This window comes from Thunnus maccoyii, chromosome 11 (assembly GCF_910596095.1).
Source record: "Thunnus maccoyii chromosome 11, fThuMac1.1, whole genome shotgun sequence".
Lineage (NCBI taxonomy): Eukaryota > Metazoa > Chordata > Actinopteri > Scombriformes > Scombridae > Thunnus > Thunnus maccoyii.
Genome location: NC_056543.1, coordinates 23422837 through 23444092, shown reverse-complemented (window position 1 = coordinate 23444092; position 21256 = coordinate 23422837). Strand labels below are relative to the sequence as shown.

At 41.0% G+C, this 21256-nt stretch overlaps 3 protein-coding genes across 3 annotated transcripts; all 3 read left to right on the top strand.

The window, feature by feature from the left end:
- Positions 1–1351: 1351 nt before the first annotated feature.
- Positions 1352–13076, top strand: slain1a (SLAIN motif family, member 1a). The gene is made up of 9 exons (XM_042425358.1): positions 1352–1940; positions 3647–3783; positions 6452–6568; positions 8152–8262; positions 8514–8663; positions 9713–10042; positions 10728–10916; positions 11006–11339; positions 12169–13076. The coding sequence occupies exons 1-9, from the start codon at positions 1489–1491 to the stop codon at positions 12242–12244; spliced, it is 1896 nt and encodes a 631-aa protein (XP_042281292.1). The 5' UTR covers positions 1352–1488; the 3' UTR covers positions 12245–13076.
- A 680-nt stretch (positions 13077–13756) lies between these two features.
- wu:fc50b12 (uncharacterized protein LOC103911624 homolog) lies at positions 13757–14741 on the top strand. Its single transcript, XM_042425452.1, has 3 exons — positions 13757–13777; positions 13870–14033; positions 14260–14741. The coding sequence occupies exons 1-3, from the start codon at positions 13757–13759 to the stop codon at positions 14489–14491; spliced, it is 417 nt and encodes a 138-aa protein (XP_042281386.1). The 3' UTR covers positions 14492–14741.
- A 1337-nt stretch (positions 14742–16078) lies between these two features.
- Positions 16079–20486, top strand: kbtbd7 (kelch repeat and BTB (POZ) domain containing 7). The gene has a single exon (XM_042426195.1). The coding sequence runs from the start codon at positions 16695–16697 to the stop codon at positions 18570–18572; it is 1878 nt and encodes a 625-aa protein (XP_042282129.1). The 5' UTR covers positions 16079–16694; the 3' UTR covers positions 18573–20486.
- The last annotated feature ends 770 nt before the right edge of the window (positions 20487–21256 follow it).

The following is a 21256-nucleotide window of genomic DNA, read 5'->3' as shown; positions in this document are numbered from 1 at the left end:
TGTGCAGAAAACACAGTTTCTCCTTTTCCTCAGATTATCTGACGGTTACCTAAGTTTTTGATATTTCTTTGTGTTTGTTTTAGTCATCCTTAATGGTTCAGTATACGTTATAGTATATATAGTTCAGTACACGTTGCACAAGTTTTGTAAATTCCCCAGAAATGGTGCAAGACATTAAACTATGTTTAATTTGTCACCAATTAAAATGAAATAAAATAGTTTGAAGTAGGCTTGAGTAGAGTTTGTCTCGGACACATATAGTGGAACTTTCAACAGCAATAATAAACAAGAGTGGTCAGAGCGGATCGCTCTGCTTTGTCCCATGTCCTGTAGGGAAAGCAGATGACCTCACACCATTAGTTATTACCGTAGATTTAGGATGATTGTATATAAGCTTAACATTAACATTGTTGTTTTGAAGCAATTATTGTCTGAATTTGACTTTAGGTTTGTGTTGCTGACTTGCTGAAAGGCCCTCTCTAAAGCTAGCGTTTTGTTTGTCTGATTTTGGCTTCTGTAGAAACATGGCAGTACAACCATGGATAAATAGACCTGGATACAAGGAGAACTGCTCGATGGGCCCAATGCGCCCATAGAGCATGCTCACTAGAGATTTCCGCCGGCCTAGATGGCTAACTTCCGGTTTAGTCCTCTAGCTAACTTGAATGGGGATAAAACTATTCAATCGTGCAGCTCATTCAGACTTTTGAAATGTGATCAGACAGAATGGATCAAATTCTGATAGTGAAACGAGTCAATTTGCGGGGGTTGTGGCACACAAAGAATGTATCGGCTGATTTACAGATGTCTCTTTCACAATGTAAGTCTATGGTAAAAAGTCTTTGGGCCCAATAGCATCATGTGACATTGTAATTACACGGTTTGGCCACTATGTCAAATTGACTTCAGAGCCTGGCGCTGTTCCGGGGGTCTTGGGTGCAACATGGCAGGCTCCATGTTAGAGGACCCGCTCCTTATGTAGATATAAAGGGCTCATTCTAAGGTAACGAAAACACGAGTCTTATTTTTATGAGATTATACACTAACTAAAACATACTTATGAATATTATATTCCTTCTCTGCCAAGTCTGTTCCACTAGATGCCACTAAATTTCACGCACTGCACCTTTAAAATTAGTTTTTTCAAAATACTATTGTTGTTTTTTTTGTTGTTGTTTTTATTGATTGGAAAAATTACATCCCAATTACATCCGCTGTAATTCAAAACTATAAAAATAAAGGGTCCAAAGGAGGCTCACATAATAAATACTTCCTAAGCAGTGGTGTGATGGGAGTTGAACTCCGTGCCGCTGACCAATGAGAGGCCGGCTGTGCAGTCATCCCAGCGGCAGCAGCAGCATCAGTGTATGTGTGTGTGTGTGTCTCTGAGTGTGTTGTAGCCTGAATCTGGACACCCTCTCTAAATTGAACAGGACCCCTCTGCAAGCAGGCCGTGCATTTTGCCCCTCTCAATGTGCTTTTTACCAAATGGAAGCAGAGGTGTTGAACCCCCAGATGATGGCAGACGTCAATGGCAACAATAAAATCACCAACGCGGAGCTGGAGGTGTTAAAGCTTCAGGAATTGGTCCGAAAATTGGAGAGGCAAAACGAACAATTGCGGACTCGAGCGAACGCTGTAAACAATTGCTCCATCGGCCCTCATCCCCAGACCTCGTTGTCGTGTCTGCATGGGGGTACAGCTTGTCCGAGTGACAGTTTCTCCAGCAAATACAGTATTTTGAGTCCAACTCAGTCGCATCCGTGTGCCCCTGGACTCCGGGGATCAACGGAGGAGCCTTTCGCCTATTTCCAGGCGAGCTCGGTGTCTCCTGATGCCGCCGCGGAGGACAGCGGCGCCGCTGGACCCGCGACTGTTCTGGATGAGGTTGATATTTTGGACCTCAACACCGTGCTCCCTGTCGGAGAGCCTGAGAGCTGGTAACTGCTCTGTTTTCATCTGCCACTTCATAGCAGCCACACATACTGTATGTCTTTGTGAATGTACAATGAAAAATGATTGTCCCTGTGTTTCTCTGACCCTAATAGATGCTTTGTAGGCCACAGGACTGCCAACTAGCTACAGTTTAGAGACATGGTGTGTAATGCTAGCCTTCCATGTATCTCCCTCTCATTGATCACATTATTGATCCCTCTCCTAGTGGAGTAGACTTGAAGGCACTGGCATACAGAGTGACTTCTTACAGGAGGAGAAAGAACAAAAACAGGTCTGACACAAGCTTTGTGCATCCCAGAATGCACTGTGCATGCAGCATAGGTATCTATTCAGAGTAAGGCAGCACTGGGATGAAATTAGAAACAATGACCCCCTTCAGCCTGTGATCAAACAGCTTGGCTTTGTGTGTAGTGCTCAGCCCCAGGCTGAACTACTTTGAAGCGCCGTATCTGCTGACTTAGGTAGCTCACACACTGACACGCTGACTACTGAACCGTCTCCAGCTTTATGTATCTGATGTGATGATGTGGAAAATGTAGCACACAGCTGAATGCAGCAATGATGGCATCCAACATTCACCCGCTGCGGTGGTATATCCTCACTCCATTTATCACGACTAATTAACCACAAAGTCAGTGTAACACCATGACCCAGTTGCCAGATAAAGGGTCGGTTCTGCTTAGTCACAGGTGACGACTCACTTTTTTAACAATCCAGTTTAATTGATTTTTAGCAATCTGTCACTCCTGTGTAGCGTTTAGCTTATTGATTGATTCTATAATCTTTCCCTGTGTGTGAAATTGAGAATCAGACAGCATGTTTTACCCTCTTTACTCACTGCTCAGATATCTTCTGCTGATAGTTAGCAGTCAATGATATGGGGATCCAGTTTCCAGTAATAAGCTCTATTTCTCTTGTCTTGACCTGCACCTGGTTTTGTAGAAGACTTATAGGTTGCGCTCAATGCACAGTTTTATGGGCTGCAACTGATGATTATTTTCCATTATTGATCAATCTCTTGATTACTTTATTGATAATTTGATTGTTTAGTCAGAAAATACTGAAAAATGCCCAGCACAATTTCCCAGGGTGCAATGCAATATCTTCAGATTGCTTGTTTTGTCTGACCAACAGTCCAAAACTTAAAGATTTTTAATTTAGTATCATAAAAGCAAAAAGTTACAGTGAATTCTCATTTTAGAAGGTGAAAAAAAAGAAAGTTTACTTGATATATGACTTTTGATGATTAATTGATTTATCTCAATTGTTGTCAATTAATTTTCTGTCAATCCTATATTTGATTATAGTTGTCACATCCTATACATTATTGCACTGAATGAAACTATAACCAGTTGTATTTTACACATTTAATTTTAGATTAAAATGACAATGACTCTTTACACAAAATCTGATATTTTTTTGACTTTGTTGCATTTGGATGTCATGAAAATCACTCCCTTTCCACAGCCACAGGATCATTTGCGATAAAGCGTTCTTACCTCACTGTGTTGCTCAGCTGAGAAATATTGCCACTGTAAAACGTTCAGTCCCGTAGGATCACTAAATGCTATTTCATGTGGACACAGGTCGTTCTGCAGATAAATAATGTCAACTCTCACCATAAAACAACAATATGGTCTATGCTGTAAAGGTGTCAGGATTAAACTGTGGGTTGTGCTCAATGTTTCAGGCTGTATGTGAGTCCCAAAGCCAAGCTGCAGGGTGAGCGTATCCTCAGCCCTCTCCAGTGGTGCAGGCAGGTACTGGACCACCCGGGGCCTGAGGTGGAGCTGGCTAAGATGACTCTCTGTCACAGACTGGACCAAGGTACTGTGTATTTACCGCCCAGATTAACAGGCTCTCATCTGAGGCCACATCTGGACATCTGTCTCTCTGGCTGCTGACATGTGATCATAAGCTGTGACACACTTGACACAAAATGTCTCCACGTGCAACGAGGATTTCAGTGGCAGCTTCTGAATCGTGGGAGCGTTTCACTGCACACAGCTCTATTGTTTCTCTCATTTGACCATTTAAATCACTCGCTTTAAATTTATGGGTTGTAAAGTTGCAAACGACTTCCCACAGAGTGATTACTTATGTGGCAGCAGAGTTGGAAGCGCTCCCATTTACACATATCAGCATCTCCAGAGGACAATTAAGATCAGTTTAAGGGATTTGCTTCTCTGCAGATAGAAAAAAAACAAAAAAACAACTCCATTTGGAAGAACTCATGCTGTGCCGTTGGATGGCATCACACTGTGTTAAATGGAAGACAGTGTAGAACAGAGCAGAGAGGATTACAAAACTCTGGTCAGAGTATCACCATTACATTGCACCGCCTACAAGTGGCTCCACGCACTCAGATCTCCATGTTAAAAAAAGCACAATTCAAGGGAAAACATACTCCATTTTAAATTTACACTCACGTTTTTTTAAATGTTAAAGGAATAGTTTTGGGAAATATGCTTATATGTCAAGAAATAGATGAGAAGATTGATATCTCTCATCTTCAGAGAGTTATCATCCTCTCATCTAATCTAACTCTTGGCAAGCTAGTGAATGTCAAATTAGTCCTTTAAATTCAAATATGGCTCTCAGTGAATATACTTGCTCATTAGTGTCCTGGTTTTGATCATATTTGGAATATACTGTAAAATTTACATCCATGGAACATAGTAAAACCTGTTTATTCACCTTCTTGTATACATGATTTTGATGTTATCTAGGTTTCTGATCGCTTATGTCTTTCACTCCTCCGCATCCAACAAATCTAACATTTCTCTGCTGTCTGAGTCACCAACAGTTGAGGATGAACCCACTTTGGTTTCTGCCTGGACTTTGCTGTAGTTACATGTCTGCTGGATTTAGCTTCTCCATCTCCATTAGCAACAGAAGAGGAGATGAAGACTACAGTTCATCCTGCGCATTACCACCGTCGTACTTCATTACACCATTTATCGACATATTTAATGTTTTACTGGCTACATTAACTACTATCCAGACACACTGCAGACCTGAATACAGTGTTTCCACTCTGAAGCATACTGGAGTTTCTCAAATATGATGATGGCTTATTCAGATTCCTGAGACCCGAATATCATGTTTATATGTGCTAACACATAACCAGGATACTACAAAAAACGATCATAACCGGGATACTAGTGTGCTACAGAATGACATTTGCTGCTGAACCCAGTTTCATATTACGTGCTTTACAGTTTCTACACTCATGCAAGAGGATATGGTTGCCATAGAAACCATGCTTAACTGGGTTTTGAGGCAGATTTACCCAACCCTCACTGCTCAAACATCCTGCACAAGAGTCTCTTGTACTGTGAAAGCATGTACTTATGTGCACGTATGAATACATACAGTGTGTGTTCTGATTTTAAAATTCAACAAGAGTTTTCTCAGATCAGTTATTTTCATATTGTGGACCTACTGTGTACGCACTTTATTTTCAAAAATGCATGTTTTTAAGTGTTTGGATGTTTGGATGTTCATTAGTGCGTGTGTGTGTGTATGGTTGAAGGTCCTCGTCTTTTTCTAAAGCTGTATTCAAGGAAGGTTGGCTCTACTCCTCCGGGTCATGAATACACTGTTGTCTCTGAGCTCCAGTAGCCGTTGTTTGTGTAACTTGCCGTGAATGCTAGTTTTATCCAGTAGTGGTTGAGCCTAATTGTGTTGGGAATGCCAAATGCTCCACTTTGTCAGGTGTGTGCCTCCCTGACTACCAATCAGAGGGGATGAACTCAGTGTTTACACACTGAACACACATTATTTCATGTCAGTCATGTCATTTCAGGCAAGTTACTCACTGCCAATCACTTTCTTAAGAAGCAAACCTTATTAAGGGTTTACAGGTTGCAACTAATTGCCTTTTTAATGGTTAAAAATATTAATTAATGCACTATAGATCAGTAATGAGTCATTAATTAGAACAACATTTGAGTTGTTCCAAAAAGTAATCCATATCAATTTTACTACTTATTTCCAAATGTAATAAAATGTTTTAACCATTATTAAAGTCATTAGTTACAACTTGTAAACCTTTGCTAAGTATGCCTGATGATAATAATGTACCATAAAATGAATACAGCAGGAAAACATTAAATGTGTGCTCTATAAATGTAACCCCCACATCCCAAAGTAGACCGTAGTAGATCTAATTCCGATTTTGGGAATGGGATGTAGCCTACATGCACAATCCCCGCTTATCCTAAGATCCCTCTAAAAAAAAATCTGTAGTTTAGCCCAATAAGCTGCAGTGGTAAGCTAAACCTCATCTTACTGTATGAGCCTCTTCTGTCGGAGCTTTGACCAAATCATTTACAACGTCAATGCTGATATGTAAAGAGCAGATTAACATTTGGCCAGAGTGTGTTACAGTATAATCAATGTACCGCTTGTGTGCACGTTTGGCTATCTATGTGTTTGCATGTGTTATGGTAAAGCAGTCTGACTAACATGCCCTTTGCAATTTTGTGTCTAGCTAAGCGGTGGAGAGGACTGTCCTCCGTCCGTCCATACAGCTGCATAGAGGGATTAAACACCCTCAGCTGCCCTGTCCTGCCTTACACTAAACCTGCTGCACTAACTGAGTCCCCAGGTAACACACATACTGTACATGCTCTACTACACATGTATATAACTACTGCTAACCACACGAGTATCACTCTAACCTCTGTTGGGCTTCTGAGGATCATTTATAATCGTCAATAGTTCTGACTTTATTTATCTAAAATATTTTATTGGAGAGTAGACAGGAAAAGAGAGTCTGTAGCCAGACTCACTGAGGTCACATGGTCAGTGCTTAGGGATTTAACCTAGACCATCAGGGTGTGGATACAGTGCGAATACAGATTTATACAGTATTAGTGGTCAAATTACTGAATTAATTTTTATCTGTAGAACACATATGTTAAAGTGGGCTGTCTTTACAGGATTAAAAATGCTGTTGAATTGTGCATTTATGTTAGTGGTAACACTATTAATTAAGTCCATGGATTGATGAGTTGATTGACAGAAATTGACTTTAATTTTAACTGACTGATCATTTAAGTCATTCAAGTCAAAATGCTAAACATGATTATTAATTGGTTAGCATTAGTAGTAAGAAATTATGGTTATAGTTTATTTATGTTTCTCACTATCTTATTTTCAGCCATGTTAGAGGTATAACTGGGGGTCAGTCCGTTGGTTGGTCGGTCCACCACTTTGGTCCAGACTAAAATATCTCAACAACTAGCAGGTGGATTGCCATGCATCCTGCAGACTTTACTGATCCCCTGACTTCTCCTCTAGCGCCCCCATGAGGTTCATATATGTGGTTTTGAGTGAAATTTCTACACAACTATTGGATTGATTGCCATGGAATTTGGCACAGACATTCATGTCATCCACAAGGTTAATTATGACAATAACTTTAATAACTTTAACTTTTCCAAACATCAGCATATTAGCTTTGTTACTGTGAGTATGTTAGCACACATTTATACACATTCAGATCAGGAAGCTGCCCAGAAGAAAACACAGTCTCATCTGGTGGCCAATAAGCAGAGTTAAGGGCCTTGCTCAGTGAGGACCTGCTGGTCACAAGCTTGCTTTTCTAACCTTCAGGCCAACGCTGCCCTCATTCCAAAAGCTAATGACTTAACAACATAGCAAATAACAAAATGATACAAATGTACACAAAATGTGTAAATGAAGGCTAACTGGCTTTTGTCGTAACCTTGAAAGTCTATAAACTATAGAAATCATTATCTTCATCTCTTACATGGAAATTCTAAATTGAGTGTACTAAAACTCTTTCTTTTAACCTCATAGCTGTTTCATTTATCATTCAAAGTAATAAGAAAAGAGAGCCAAATGCATCTGTTGCTCCCAAAAGACTCTTGGAGCTAACTGTATAAACATAACCCAGATTCTTAAACAACCTGTTACTTGCAGTTTACACTCAGATTACAGCAAATGCTTGCAGGGCCGAGATTATAAGGTCATACCCTGAGACAGATGGTGACAAACAATCTCCTCCAGACAAAAAATTATATCCAATATGAATGCTTTTTGTGCCTTTTCATCCATATTTTAATTGTACACAAATGTCAGAGAGTGTAGTTTTGATTTACATGTTAGACTGGTTCTCAGAGATTGAACCTCTTCTCTCTTTCACTGTGTTTCTGTCCTTCCAAGCTCCATTGCCATCATCTGGTCAGTCTTTCCTCCAGCCAACCCTTCCACTCAGGGCCAGCTGCAGCCTCAGTGACAGAGCACCCACCTTCCTATCAAACTCAACTCTCCACAGTAAGATGCACTGACAACCTGTCTTCTCTACACTGCCATTCATCGTCACCACCTATCCATCTGTAATGGATATATACGAATACATGCAATCATACAGACTGCACATCTGCTGTGAAAACATCTTCTCTGTGTGTTGAGTGCCTGTATCGCATGCAAGCATTTACAGTCGGTGCAGTTGTCTCTGTTTTTCCTCCAGTATAGAGAGTGAAATGTCTTGATGAGAGAGATTTGGCTCTTCCGTGTGTTTTTAGACCTTGGTCGCCGGCATGCTGCAATTAGCCCGCAGTCTTCCGTGGACAGTGAGGTGGGTGTTTCAGAACTGGAGGATGACTCTATCTCCATGGGATACAAACTGCAGGACATGACAGATGTGGAGGTCATGGCTCGACTTCAGGAGGAGAGTGAGTTGACTATTAAATATCTTGTAGGCTTTACAGGAAAGAGAGAAAATAATATACACTCCTTATGAAAAAGTGCTTGAAATCTGAAGTAATTAAATCACCACTGCAAATAATGCTACATACAGTATGTGGGTCATTAAAAGCACCATGCACATCATTGCCATTTGTCTGGGTTTGGTTATGATTTTTGATTGTTGACCAAAATACCTGCAAAACCAATGACATTCCCATCATCCACAGCAGTAGTTCAATTAATTCCTTAATTTACTAGCAGATGTTAGCATGCTAACACACTAAACCTAGATATGGTAACATTTAGCTCAAAGCACCACTGTGCCTAAGGATAGGATCACAGAGCCACTAGTATGGCTGTAGACTGGTTGGTTGGTCTCAGGCTACTCCTAACAGTATGTGGAGGGTTCCTTTAGCATCAGACTAAAACCCAAACTGCACTAAATGGGTGTCTGGCTGAAGATGACTCATTGTGTAGTGCATTGCACTGCTCGTGGGTTGTAGATGTTATATAAATGCTGTCCATTTTTTTTATTTTTTTGACTGATGTATCTGATTTGGCCACTGTGGAGCTAGTTCTCTTAATTGGCTTTAAACTTCATATGAAGGCCCGTCATACCATAACAGTGTTTATTCTTGTGATTTAGTAGTTCAGACTTTCTTTCAGAAGAATAAAACCATACTATACTGTTTAAGAACTGAGATAATACTAGTGAATGACATCCAGCTATATAATACAACAACAATGATCACCATTCTGGACAGACTGAAATGGATGACTTTGTTACATTGCTGATGAATGTCTAAAACCAGGATAAATGTTTGACCTCGAAACATCTCTAAACATAAACAGGCAGCAATATCTTGATAAATTATGCAGGAGATTTCAGACAAAAAAATCTTTCCAGTATGAGTTTGGTCTACTCATTCAGTAATGGAATAATGGATGAGGGGCACCTCAGAGTATCATATAGAGTATATGAGGTTCAGGTTCATTTTTTTCCACAGATAAAAAGCATTGATCTTTCACCCTGTAGGTCTCCGACAGGACTACGCCTCTACCTCTACCACAGCCAGTCGCCGCAGCTCCAGCTTCTCCATACACTCCCTCAGGCGCAGTGAGATGGATCTCGAGGAGGAGGACGAGGAAGATGAGGGGTACGACCAGCTCCCTCCTCCCCAGCCTCGACTTTTCCGTACAGGGTCTATGCAGCGGGGCAGCCTGCCCCACTCTCACACCTTCTCCAGTATCAGAGACTGCAGACGCAGCTCAATCACCCCACAGTATTCACTCAGTGGACTCTCCCAGTACTCTGGGAACTCCAGCCTGACCACAGAAACACACACAGCATACAGGAATAGCACAGGTGAGTGCTGAAGAAATTCCTTGTTCCTTTGCAGATTTCATGTCATCAAATATCCTTTATCCTAGTAAATAATGATGTTTCTTCATGGGGTCTGATACTTTTTTCAATGAAATGGACAATCCCAAAGTCAGACCAAGAATAGTTAAGCGTCTTTGCAGAATTACCCACATTTGAGATGTCCCTAATTTCAAACCAGACCATTTTTGTATGTGCCAAAGAGGATTTAGTGAGTGCTCTTGGTTACAGGATTTAAAGAGCTTCCTCAGTTCAGCTCTGTGTTTCAGTCTACTCTGTTGTCTCTGTTGAGTGACTGACTGATATTGTAGTCGTGTTGAGGAGAATATTTTCAGGATTTATTAGGACATTCACATGCTATGCAGTTTTGATTTGAATCAAGTCAGAATTCTTCGAGGGATTGTTTGACATTTTGGGAAATATACTTACTCTCTTTCTTGCCAAGAGTTAGATGAGAAGATTGATACCACTCTCATGTCTGTATAATAAATATGATGTAGCCAGCAGCTGGTTAGCTTAGCTTAGCATAAAGACTTTACAGTGACTTTTCTATTCCCTAAAATGTCAAACTATTCCTTTAATGTTGGATATGTGAGTGAAAAACCTCTGAAGCTCCAAATCGAGTGGACTTCTACAATACCTGATCTGGTTTGTTGATACGGTTACGTAGACAAGCTACGGAGAAGCATGCCCAACCTGATCCGAGCTCCCAGCATGCCTAGTGTTCCCAGTATTCCATGCCTGGTGTCTCCCGTCAACCCACCCTCCCACGGCCCTTCCTCCTTGCCAACGATGTCCTCCCTCCGGAGCAGCCAGAGCTTTGACTCGTCCAATGGGCTCGCACGACTCCAGTCCTCCAGTAAGACTTTTGTCCTCATGTCTATGAGTAAATCAGATCTTGCCATACTGTCACTACTTTCATGTCATTTTTCTCTTGCTGTGTTTCAGTTCCCCCACCTGGCCAGCTCAGTCAGCGTGTCCAGAGCGTGGGCAATTTCCCCACTATTCCTCGACACCCACTAAAAGCCACAGCTTATGTAAGCCCCACAGTCCTGCAGGGTCCCACCTCCACCTCCCTGTCCACCTCTGCCAGTCTACACTCCATCCCTAGCAGTGCTGCGCTGCCTCAGCCCCTCAAACCCAGCAGCAGCTTGGTACCGCAGCCGCTAAAAGCCAACACCAACCAGTCGGCTGTCCCCCGCAGCTCGCTTCCTCGCCCAGCCTCCTTTGTAGGACTCAGTGGAGCTTCACGGCCGAGCAAAATCACCCAACCCACACGCAGGTAAGAGCAGATACACTGAGCCAGTAAGGTTAGCTTAATAAGACATGGTTGTCTAAAAAAAACACATCTTATCAGTCTGTTTGACATATTTCAGTCTGTACTGTACATCATTGGATTTTTATAAATGGATTGTTATATCTTAGATTTTGGTGAATCATAATGCATTTTAAAACTGTGTTCTAGTATCTAAACATTTACACTGATTGTCCCAAACTTGAAAGGTGAACTAAAGTAATTTGTTCCTGTTACTTGCAGGGTTGGTGCATCTTTGTATTTTATTTTATTAAAGCTGCTACATTCTATATTTTTATAGTAAAATGGATCAAATTACTGCATGTATATGAAAGGGGTCACTGTAAAGACGAACCCACGGAGGATTATTATCCAACTCTGCAGTCCCCTTCTGCTCTACAAAGCTTTATAGCTTCTTTCAGCTCATTGTTTTTGTTTTCCAGCCAACAACGTTACTGTTTTGGTTTTCTCTCATTGCTTTCAGCAGCGTAGTTTCCAGATGCAGCAGGCAGTTGTTTTCATTGGAAAAAGCTCTAAAAATGGATGGACGGTGAACATAGTGGAGCATTTAGTAGCTAATGAGCCGAATATTTCCCTCAGGAGGTGGTGGACACTGAAAACAGAGCTGAAAGGAGAGTAAATATTGCTCTGGATGTGTAAATGCTAACAAGATCGCTTTATCAACTTATAAAGTGATAATATGTCAGTGTTGTGTTTACAGCGTTTACAGCTTGTTTCCGCTGCCACCAAGTGGATGAAAATTTTGTTGACAAATGAAGATGAGGAATTTAATTGACTTGTTTCTCTCCTCCTGCAGTTTGCTGACTCCCCCAAAGAGCCTCGCCTCCCTGAGCGCCCTGAGGGACGGCAGCTGGAAAGATGGCTGTTACTAAATCCAAATAAACTGACGTTCAAGAGGTACACAGGGTAGCACTGGATGGGACCCAATCGATTGACACAATTTCTACGCGGAGGGCCCAGTCTTGGGCTATGACCCAAGAGAAAGTGACTGTTAACCTTTTTAAAAAGCACTACTCTTGACTGAAGGACAAAGTAGAGACTGAGAGCAGTATGGGTCCAGCAGGCTGGATCTTTTCCTTACTACCTGCTGAAACACAGACTGACACACTTTGAAACAACCTGGCAATATTCTGGTAATCAGTTGTTAAATGTGAACTGGATCCTCTTTGATATGTGTTTTTTTGATTTGTCATTGTGGATAATTAAGGCTTTCATTCAATAGAATGAAAACTTCTCTCCAGCTGAAAAACTACGCCCTTGCTTTTGTACATGCTTTTAATGATTTCATATGACTAATTTTGCAGATATTCATTTTTGTCAGACTGTGGTGTCAAATATGAATTTGAACCTGAAACTGTATTTTTACATCCTGTGCCTGTTTAAAAGTAGTGTAATTCATGTCCATTATATTTATTGACCTGACCTCACAGCACTTTTTATCAGAATTATGATTAACACGTTAAAATAAATGATCTTCTTTGTTTCTTAAGTAAAATGTGACAATTTGTTAATGTAAGTGTACACACATTATCCTTTGGCTAATTTCTTTTCATTATTGTTTACATGACGGCTGAGATTTGTAATGTTCTTTGATAAACATAATTGCTGCAATGATATTGCACATAGAGCCCTGATGCTTTTTATGGATGACAAGAATTTAAAGAGGAGGTTAATTTTTAAAGTGAATAAAAGCCTTTCAGAGTATTTTTGTGCTTCTCCAGTCTTTCTCAAATATAGTTACTTGGATTAAAGTAAAGAATCAAAGAAATCAATTTCTCAAAGTTAGTTAATGTTCATGATCTGCAGATGGTCATTGCCCTGTAATGGGCTGACATTTTCAGTAATAATTGATGTTCTTTTTGAGTGAGTGCCATCATTGTTTATTTAAAAGGGACAATTCATATTAATTATGTCACTGTAAATGTGCAAAGGTTAGTTGAACAGCTAATTTTTGTTAAAATAGAATATTGTTACTCTCAACACATTAACTTCAAATTGTGCAACTGAAAAATGATTTGACCAAATTATACTGAGTTTTCTAGAATATAAGGATGAAGACACAGCACAGCACACCTTTATGTAGCTGCTGGGGGCACTTGAACCTGACAGTTGTTAGCTCCACAAGGGACCCTAGAGCTAAAGTGACTAATGTTTAACAGCTTAGTGTGTTGATCTTGAATCTCCCCAGTAACACTCTCCACACTCATTTTTGGCATACTGTACTGTAGGGTGATAAGACTGATACTTCTGTCTGCTATTTGGAATATTTTGGACTGTAAATGTAAGTATATTAAACAGCGATCACAGACATCGAAGCAGAGAATTGTTTATAATCATCATTAAGTGTGTGACCTGCACGACTGATCTTCGTGGAATTTGAGATAATGCCCAACAAAGCACAAGAGGTATGTATGTTCATTTTTTCACTTTCATGTATCTTTAAATGCCATTCAGATATTTCACTGACAGTGATTTTGCATGTTATTTTGTTTTCTAGGATGCTGTAATCAACCTGAAGACGTTGCAGGAGATTTCTAGGCAGCTTGGTTTTGAGTGGACAGTCCTGGCGTATGAGCTTGGCTTCAACAGAACTGAGATAGGACGCTTCCACACCAAATCCACTGAAAAGAGTGTCCAGGCCAAGACCATGTTGGAAAACTGGTATGTGTGTGTGATTATAGTGTGACCACACATACACACCATAGTATACTTAAACACAGTGCATACATAGCGCAGTTCCCTGAATTAACAACAGATTATCAACTACTCGTTATCTGTATTTTTGAGGGAGAATCTAGCATTTACAATTACTGTACTCTTTATAGATTAAAATAGGGACCACATGGATTGGACCATATGTTTCTCAGATGTTCATCATTCTCCACAGGTATGAGAGGTCATGGGACAAGCCCAATAAGACCAAGCTGCTGCAAGATGGACTGGAGCGAGCAGGCAGGCGGGACCTGGCTGAGAGGCTGCGCTGCCTCCACTGGGGCCACCAGAAGCTGAGCCGCAGGGTGGAGCTGCCTTCTGCCTTCCCCTTCCTCATCACAGTCCACAAGACCATCCACAACCAAGACGGGCTTCGCAGGATCAATGAACTCAACCGTAGATACTAGATGCACCTGAAGCTTTGGCTACATTCATGTTACTCGACCATGTACGTAGGCTGCACTGCACACTGAATGTAATCTGACATACTGGATGTCACTGAAGAAACAAATGAGAGGAATGGGACATATAGTTATATCCAGTATACACTGTAGTTGTGCCACGTTTAATGTCTTGTAAGACATTAAAGCTTCACAATAAAGATGGAAAGCAAGTTTGCAAGACCCACATTGAATTCCAGTTCCATTAAAATGAAAACAACTGAACAAGTGATGGATAGATAGACACATAGATAGATAGATAGCTGGATAGATAGATAGATACATAGATAGATAGATTATATAGCATAAAAATCATCATAAATATAGCACTGGTACTGGTACTGTACATATTTTTCCTGACAAGTCAATTAAAATGTAGTTTTTAAAATGTCAATGAACTTCAGAATGTGAAAAATGCCTATCACAGTTTCCTAGAGTCAAGTTTGACTCAGTAGCTTTAAGTGTACTTTAACACAGTGCCATGAGCAAGTAAACACACAAGACAACAAAACTAAACAAAGATAAGCAAACATAAATTTAAATCTATTATGTACACACCTGAAAATGGATACGCAAGTCAAATTGTTACTGCAAACTGTATATACAGGATTATGTACAGGTTATACAAGTAGTGCAGGAGTTCATGGCAGTATAGTGAGTCACACAGATGTGGTTTATGTGCATCTATCGATGGATATACAGTGCAGAAGATTCAGCCTGCTTAGAATAATGTTTGATAATAAACAGATATTAGATGTCACTAACTCATCACTGCATAAATTAAACTGTAATATAACTTGTAAGTACAGCAAGGTTTTCGTATTACTGGGTTGTTGCGTGGGGACTGGGTTCAGACATCACATGGCTGATTTGTTCATCAGTGTGATGGACTGTGTACGGAAACTGTCCTTGTGTCTAATTGTTTTGGTGTGCAGGGCTCTGTAGCCTATACAAGACAGCAGAGGTTAGAAAGGTTGTGGCTAAGGAAATCTTTTAATCTGGTAAAGACCCTGAACAGCCAGACAAAGCTCTAATTAGACCAACAAAGCCAACAGGAGAATCACGGAGACGCCAGTCAAGTACAGTCTCTACATGCCCACACGCCTCTGAGAAGAGACTAAATAAGTGAAGTTGCCTGTGTGGGTGTACCATGGATGTGCAGGTTTATTCCAGGTGAGGTGGTGGTCATATTTAAATATTAAATGAATGAATTTCACTCATCCAACACATTTAAGCATCGAACAAATTTAATTTAGTCATGCACCATGCACACAAATATGGAAGGTACATTTGATTAAATTATTTAATTTGAATGTTGGCAGCTCTCAATCGACCCAGTTCTCCTAGCCTATCAGAGACCCTGAACCCTTTCTTAGCAAGCTTGTGTGAGCGCGCAGTGGCCGCAGAGGCCTCTCACTCTGATATTTCTAACCAACCAACTAAGGCAACGAGCACTAACCAATCAGAGGCAGAGTAGGGGCGGGTCTTGGCAGAATGCGGGTGGGTAATAAAGAAATAACGCCGTGCAGTGAGCCAGAGCGGAAGCGAGGAGAGATTGCCTTCAAAACAAGCGATTACATTTTTCCCCTTGTGTGTTTAAGAAACTAATTTAAGTAGTGGAAAGTGTAAAACATAAATAACTGCATTACAATCTACAGAAAACGTGTTGGGGGAGGCTTCAGAAATTAACCATGATCAATCGCTGCAGCACTTGTACATAATTGTGAGTTTATTTTGGCAATTACTCCCGGAAAATGTTTATTTTAACACTCGCCAATTTGACGGTTAATTTTTTTACGAGAGCTGCTGTCCGCTACGTTCAGGAGAGATAATACAACTGACTAGCAAAGCTAAGAAAACGGATACGACTGTCTCAGTGTTTTTCCGCATATAATTAACGAATTATCTCTGATTTAAACGCGACATTATGGTCATTTTGAGACAGAGAACTGTCGGCTTTCAGACACACAGGCGACCGCTGAGCCACTAGCTGGTAATGTATTTTTCGCAGCATGTGTTTGATTTTTGTGTATAAACCGCGGATGTGTCACTACCATCGCACAGACCCTTTGGTGTTATTGAATGTTGTCAACCGCATGACAGCTGGTTATTTGAAGCCTTCACCGCCGACGTGAAATAATAGCTCGATTGCTCAGCGAAGTTTGCAGCAATGGCTTCGGCGCTGAGTTGCTTCAGTGGTCCCGAGGTGCTGGAGGACGTGAATCACGCCCCGGGTTTGATGAGGGAATTGAAATTACTGTACGACTGTCGGCTCCTCGGGGACGTTACCATCGGGGTGGAGAGCGAAGAGGAGTCGCTGGAGCCCGGAGGAGAGTCCGCTAGAGGTGACATTGACCGACTGTTCCTGTGCAGCCGCAACGTCCTCGCCGCCGCCAGCCCTTACTTCAAAAGCATGTTCACCGGGGGGCTGAATGAGAGCATGCAGGAGAGAGTGGTCATCCGCGGGGTGGACGCTGAGTCCATGTCGGTCATCATCGACTATTGTTACACAGGCAGGGTGACCATCACGGAGAGCAATGTGCAAAGGCTGTACGCGGCTGCCAATATGCTGCAGCTGGAGTACATCAGGAAAGCCTGCTCCAGTTTCATGACAAGGAGGCTGGATCTCTCCAACTGTGTGGGTATTTTGAAATTTGCTGACACGTATGACAACCCTGAGCTTAAGGAGAATGCACAAGCCTTCATAGCCAGGAACTTCAGCCAGCTGTGTAATGGAGGGGAGCTTTGTGAGCTGGACTTGATGCAGTTAAAGGAGTTGCTGTCTCTGGACACTTTGGATGTGGACTGTGAGAGAAAGGTGTGCTCTGCTGCTTTACAGTGGATAGAAGCAAATGCACTGCAGAAAAAGGACTCAGAGGATGCATTGCAGGCACTGAAGTGTGTGCGGTGGAACTTGTTTACTGAGAAGGACAAGTGTTACCTGGAGGGTCTCATGGCCAGGCCTCTAATTGAGAAATACCTTGAGTCTTTCTTCAACAGGTCTGCAGAGGACGGCTGTGGCATGTCCGCAGCTGTGGACGTACCAAAACACAGAATAGGAGTGAGCGCAAAAGAAATGATTCTCTTCTTTGGCCTACCTAATGACAACATAATGTGCTGTGACCCTTATTCAGAGGATCTGTATTTCATGGCTCCCCCCCTGGAAGATCTCAGCAGTCAGGACTACAAGCGCTCCACCATGGAGTCCTTAATCGCCTGTGCCACCCCTGAAAACAACCTGTACCTAGCCTCCCACCTTTCAAAACATTTCTGGCTGTATAATCCTGTGCTCAACAGCTGGCAGGAGTTGGCAGAGAGGCCGCTGGGGAGGATACACTCTGGGATGGGTTACCTCAACGGCCATGTGTATCTCCTGGGAGGAAGGAACCCAGTGACGGACACTAGACTAAAGGAGGTCGAGTGTTACAGCGTCCAGAGGAACCAGTGGACATTTGTGGCTCCTCTGCCTCATTCTTTAGGTAAAATGCAGGTGGTGGCGTTGAATGACCACCTGTATGTGGTGAACAAAAGAAGAATGCTTTGCTATGATCCTAAGAGGAACCGCTGGCGTCACTGTGGCTCACTGAGACGAGACAAGCTTCACAAGGCCTGCGTGTTTCAGGACCAGATCATCTGTGTGTGTGACATCCCTGTGGTGAAAGCCTACAGTCCCACCAGGGGGGAATGGAGAAGGTTGGGTGACATTCCTATCGATAGCCGTGCCCTAAATTACCAGGTGATTCAACACAACAACAAGTTGCTCCTCCTCACCCAGACTCTACTGCAGCACAACAAGAACAGGGTCCTCATCCACGAATACGACCCAGCCAGGGACACCTGGAAGAATGTCATGGCAGTGTATGTGTCCACCCTTGGACCAGTGTGTGTTTCGACACGTGTGTACCCAGCGTGCCTCGGCTCTGCTCACAGCTTCTCTACGGAGGAAGACGATGACAGTGGGTCCAGTGCAGACTGGGACTTTGATGGACTGACAGACGCAGACTCTGACTCTGGCAGCTCTAGCTCATTCTCAGATGAGAACTGGTAGCGAAATGTGTCGCTGTGTCAAAGAAAAGTTAAATTTATTTATAATTTAATGATTATTACAGGGTTCTGTATGCCAGGAGAGGTCGCAGATCCAGATTCAATTCAGTATTAAAGCCAGTCATTTACGGTAGGACCACAAGTTGATCAGAAGTGGAAATATTTTCTTTCATATATCATCAGTCTGGCTATGATCATTCACACAAAAATGATCACAGCTGGTTTCAGTTATACTTCTCTTTTATTTTCAAGTCAGCACAAATGCTGGTAGTGACACAGTGTGTAGACTCTTGTTTGCTCAATAACTCGCAACAAATACATGATAGAAACACAAATAGTCCACAGTAGGTTCCCCCATAGTGTGGAGTATCAACCTTTCCAGTTAAGCATATTAATGAGGGCAGCTGAATTTCTTAAGTAAACATTTTGTTAGAATTGGAGGAATTGTGAGAGATATTAAAGAAGAAGGGTAAAAATCAAAGCAGCAGAGGCTGAAATATCACCATATAGGCTCCAGACGAGGGTAACAATGCAGAATACACCTTTACACAGCAGAGATATTTTAACCTGTCAAACACATGTGTTACTAATAACATAATTCATAGCTGAATTGCACTGCAGTAATTGTTTGAACTGAGTCATGGTTCATGTTGTTAGCTCCACCTGTGCACTTCCTGCTATGACAAGTCGAATGTCTGCTGTCAAAAAAGGCCTATGAGTATAATTCAAGTGTGCTTTGATGCTACCAAAATTCACATTGACAATATTTATTCAGGAAATTAAACACGTCGGGTACAAGATGAATGTACTTTTGACAGGAAGGAAAAGAAAAACTGGTGATGCTCATTAGGGAAACACATCAGTCAAATGCAAAATATGAAGAATCTTATGTTGCTCTTGATTTCACTTTCGGTATAGCAGGAGCGCTTCGTGGCTTTTGTGTGTAAAATCTCTTATATTTTTTGTAATGCAGGCTTTCTGTAAATACTACACTTCAAAACGCAAGCTGCAATAACCTGGCTGATGTCTCTTGAGTACATTTTTAAGACTTGATGAAGCTCATTTAAAGCCACAGAAGACCTTATATGACTTTTTGTGTTGTGCCCCTTTAATGCTTTAAGTCTCAACAGCGTTGTCTGATATAAAGAGAGGAATATGTGCTTATGTGTCATTTAGCTTGACTACGTGAGCACACCTGCTTATGTTCTGTGTAAAACAGTGACTGTGACTTTTTTAGACATCAGGCAGCTTAAGTGCCTCATGTTTATGACTGAAAACACAACCGGTCATTGACAGGGCTATCTGATTCGCTGCCCTTTATATGTTGTTGATGCACATGAAGACGTCACACAGCTGTGTTGTGAAACTCACTATGAAATGTATATGCCAATGTACTGTACACTGACTCAGGTTTAGGCTTCAGCAAAAGCCTGTATGCCATGATTTGACTTTTTTTCTGAGATGTAGTAAAAAATTAGGTTGTTTTGGTCAAAGATGATGAATTTTATGAAAATTATTTGAAACAGTTTTATTGCGTGAATGTATGTGCTTTTGTATCTGTATTTTTTTTTAAGTTAACATTTATGTTACGATCAAGATTCACAAAGTGTTTAGAGTATTGTTTGGTACTGATGAATTGTTTTTAGTTCAAGGACAATTTATCTGCATGTGATACGTGTTGCAAAGCCATTGGTTTCCACAGCCTCCCCATACACTCACCTACCAGGTTATGTTTCTAATCTGTCTGCCCACATTGATATAAATGTGGTGAACAAAATATTGGAAACACCCATCAGTACAAAGCAATACCACAAACTACAGCCTCCAAAATAACCATTAAGTTGAATCAACCATGAGGGTACGATTAGTTGTATTAGATTCAGCTAGGTGTAACTAATAAACCGGCAAATGAGTGTCACTGTTGTCTGTCTTTGTACATTTGAGATCACGGATAGTTAAAATGTTACTTTATTATTATATTTTTGGATATGTGTGTGTGGGAAGGGGGAGTGTGGGAAATTAACTTTTTAAAATATGAACATCTGCCAGCCACTAACAGATAAATGTTCAAATTCACCAGTCACTCAATAGTAAATCATTATTTTGTGTCTGAAATCTACCAGCCATATTTTACCAGCATTTGTCTGGTGACTCGTGCTTATCGCCCACCCTGGGTGGAAGGCTTTGGTAACAAACAGGGTCTGGATTATAATGATGTTTTTGGTGTATGTGTCAAATAAACCTCTGTGTGTCTGATACAGAAGAGCATTTATTTTTTAAATTCAGGAAGCAAGTGCATATAGCACATCAGGTACAAAGCAAGTACACAATACAAAATACAAGAGTGCTGATAACATATTCAACATTACAGTATTAGTATTTATTAAAATATAATTGAATTGAGAGATTAATATAAAAATAAGTAAAATAACAAATCTTTCAAATAAGGAAAGACAATAAGAAGACCATGCATTTGTTGTCAGTGGTTTCTTCAAATATATTACTTTTGTTTTAAGAACTTCTTACTTTTTAGTAATTCATCTCACCTAAGAACAAAGAAATAGAAGGTTGGGAACAAAAAAACTGTTTTTATTTATTGTACATTTAAAAAAATCCCAATAAAATAATAATTTGTATAGCACTTTCTTGAAACAATGTTAACAAAGTGCTTTACATACAATAAAATTC

Excerpts from the sequence above, each read along its gene's own strand:
- slain1a (XM_042425358.1), top strand. The coding sequence starts at position 1,489 with ATGGAAGCAGAGGTGTTGAACCCCCAGATGATGGCAGACGTCAATGGC. Across the intron at positions 1,941-3,646 it reads GTCGGAGAGCCTGAGAGCTG|GCTGTATGTGAGTCCCAAAG; the intron begins GTAACTGCTCTG and ends TCAATGTTTCAG. Across the intron at positions 8,664-9,712 it reads GGCTCGACTTCAGGAGGAGA|GTCTCCGACAGGACTACGCC; the intron begins GTGAGTTGACTA and ends TTCACCCTGTAG.
- kbtbd7 (XM_042426195.1), top strand. The coding sequence starts at position 16,695 with ATGGCTTCGGCGCTGAGTTGCTTCAGTGGTCCCGAGGTGCTGGAGGAC.
- wu:fc50b12 (XM_042425452.1), top strand. The coding sequence starts at position 13,757 with ATGCCCAACAAAGCACAAGAG. Across the intron at positions 13,778-13,869 it reads TGCCCAACAAAGCACAAGAG|GATGCTGTAATCAACCTGAA; the intron begins GTATGTATGTTC and ends TTTGTTTTCTAG. Across the intron at positions 14,034-14,259 it reads AAGACCATGTTGGAAAACTG|GTATGAGAGGTCATGGGACA; the intron begins GTATGTGTGTGT and ends CATTCTCCACAG.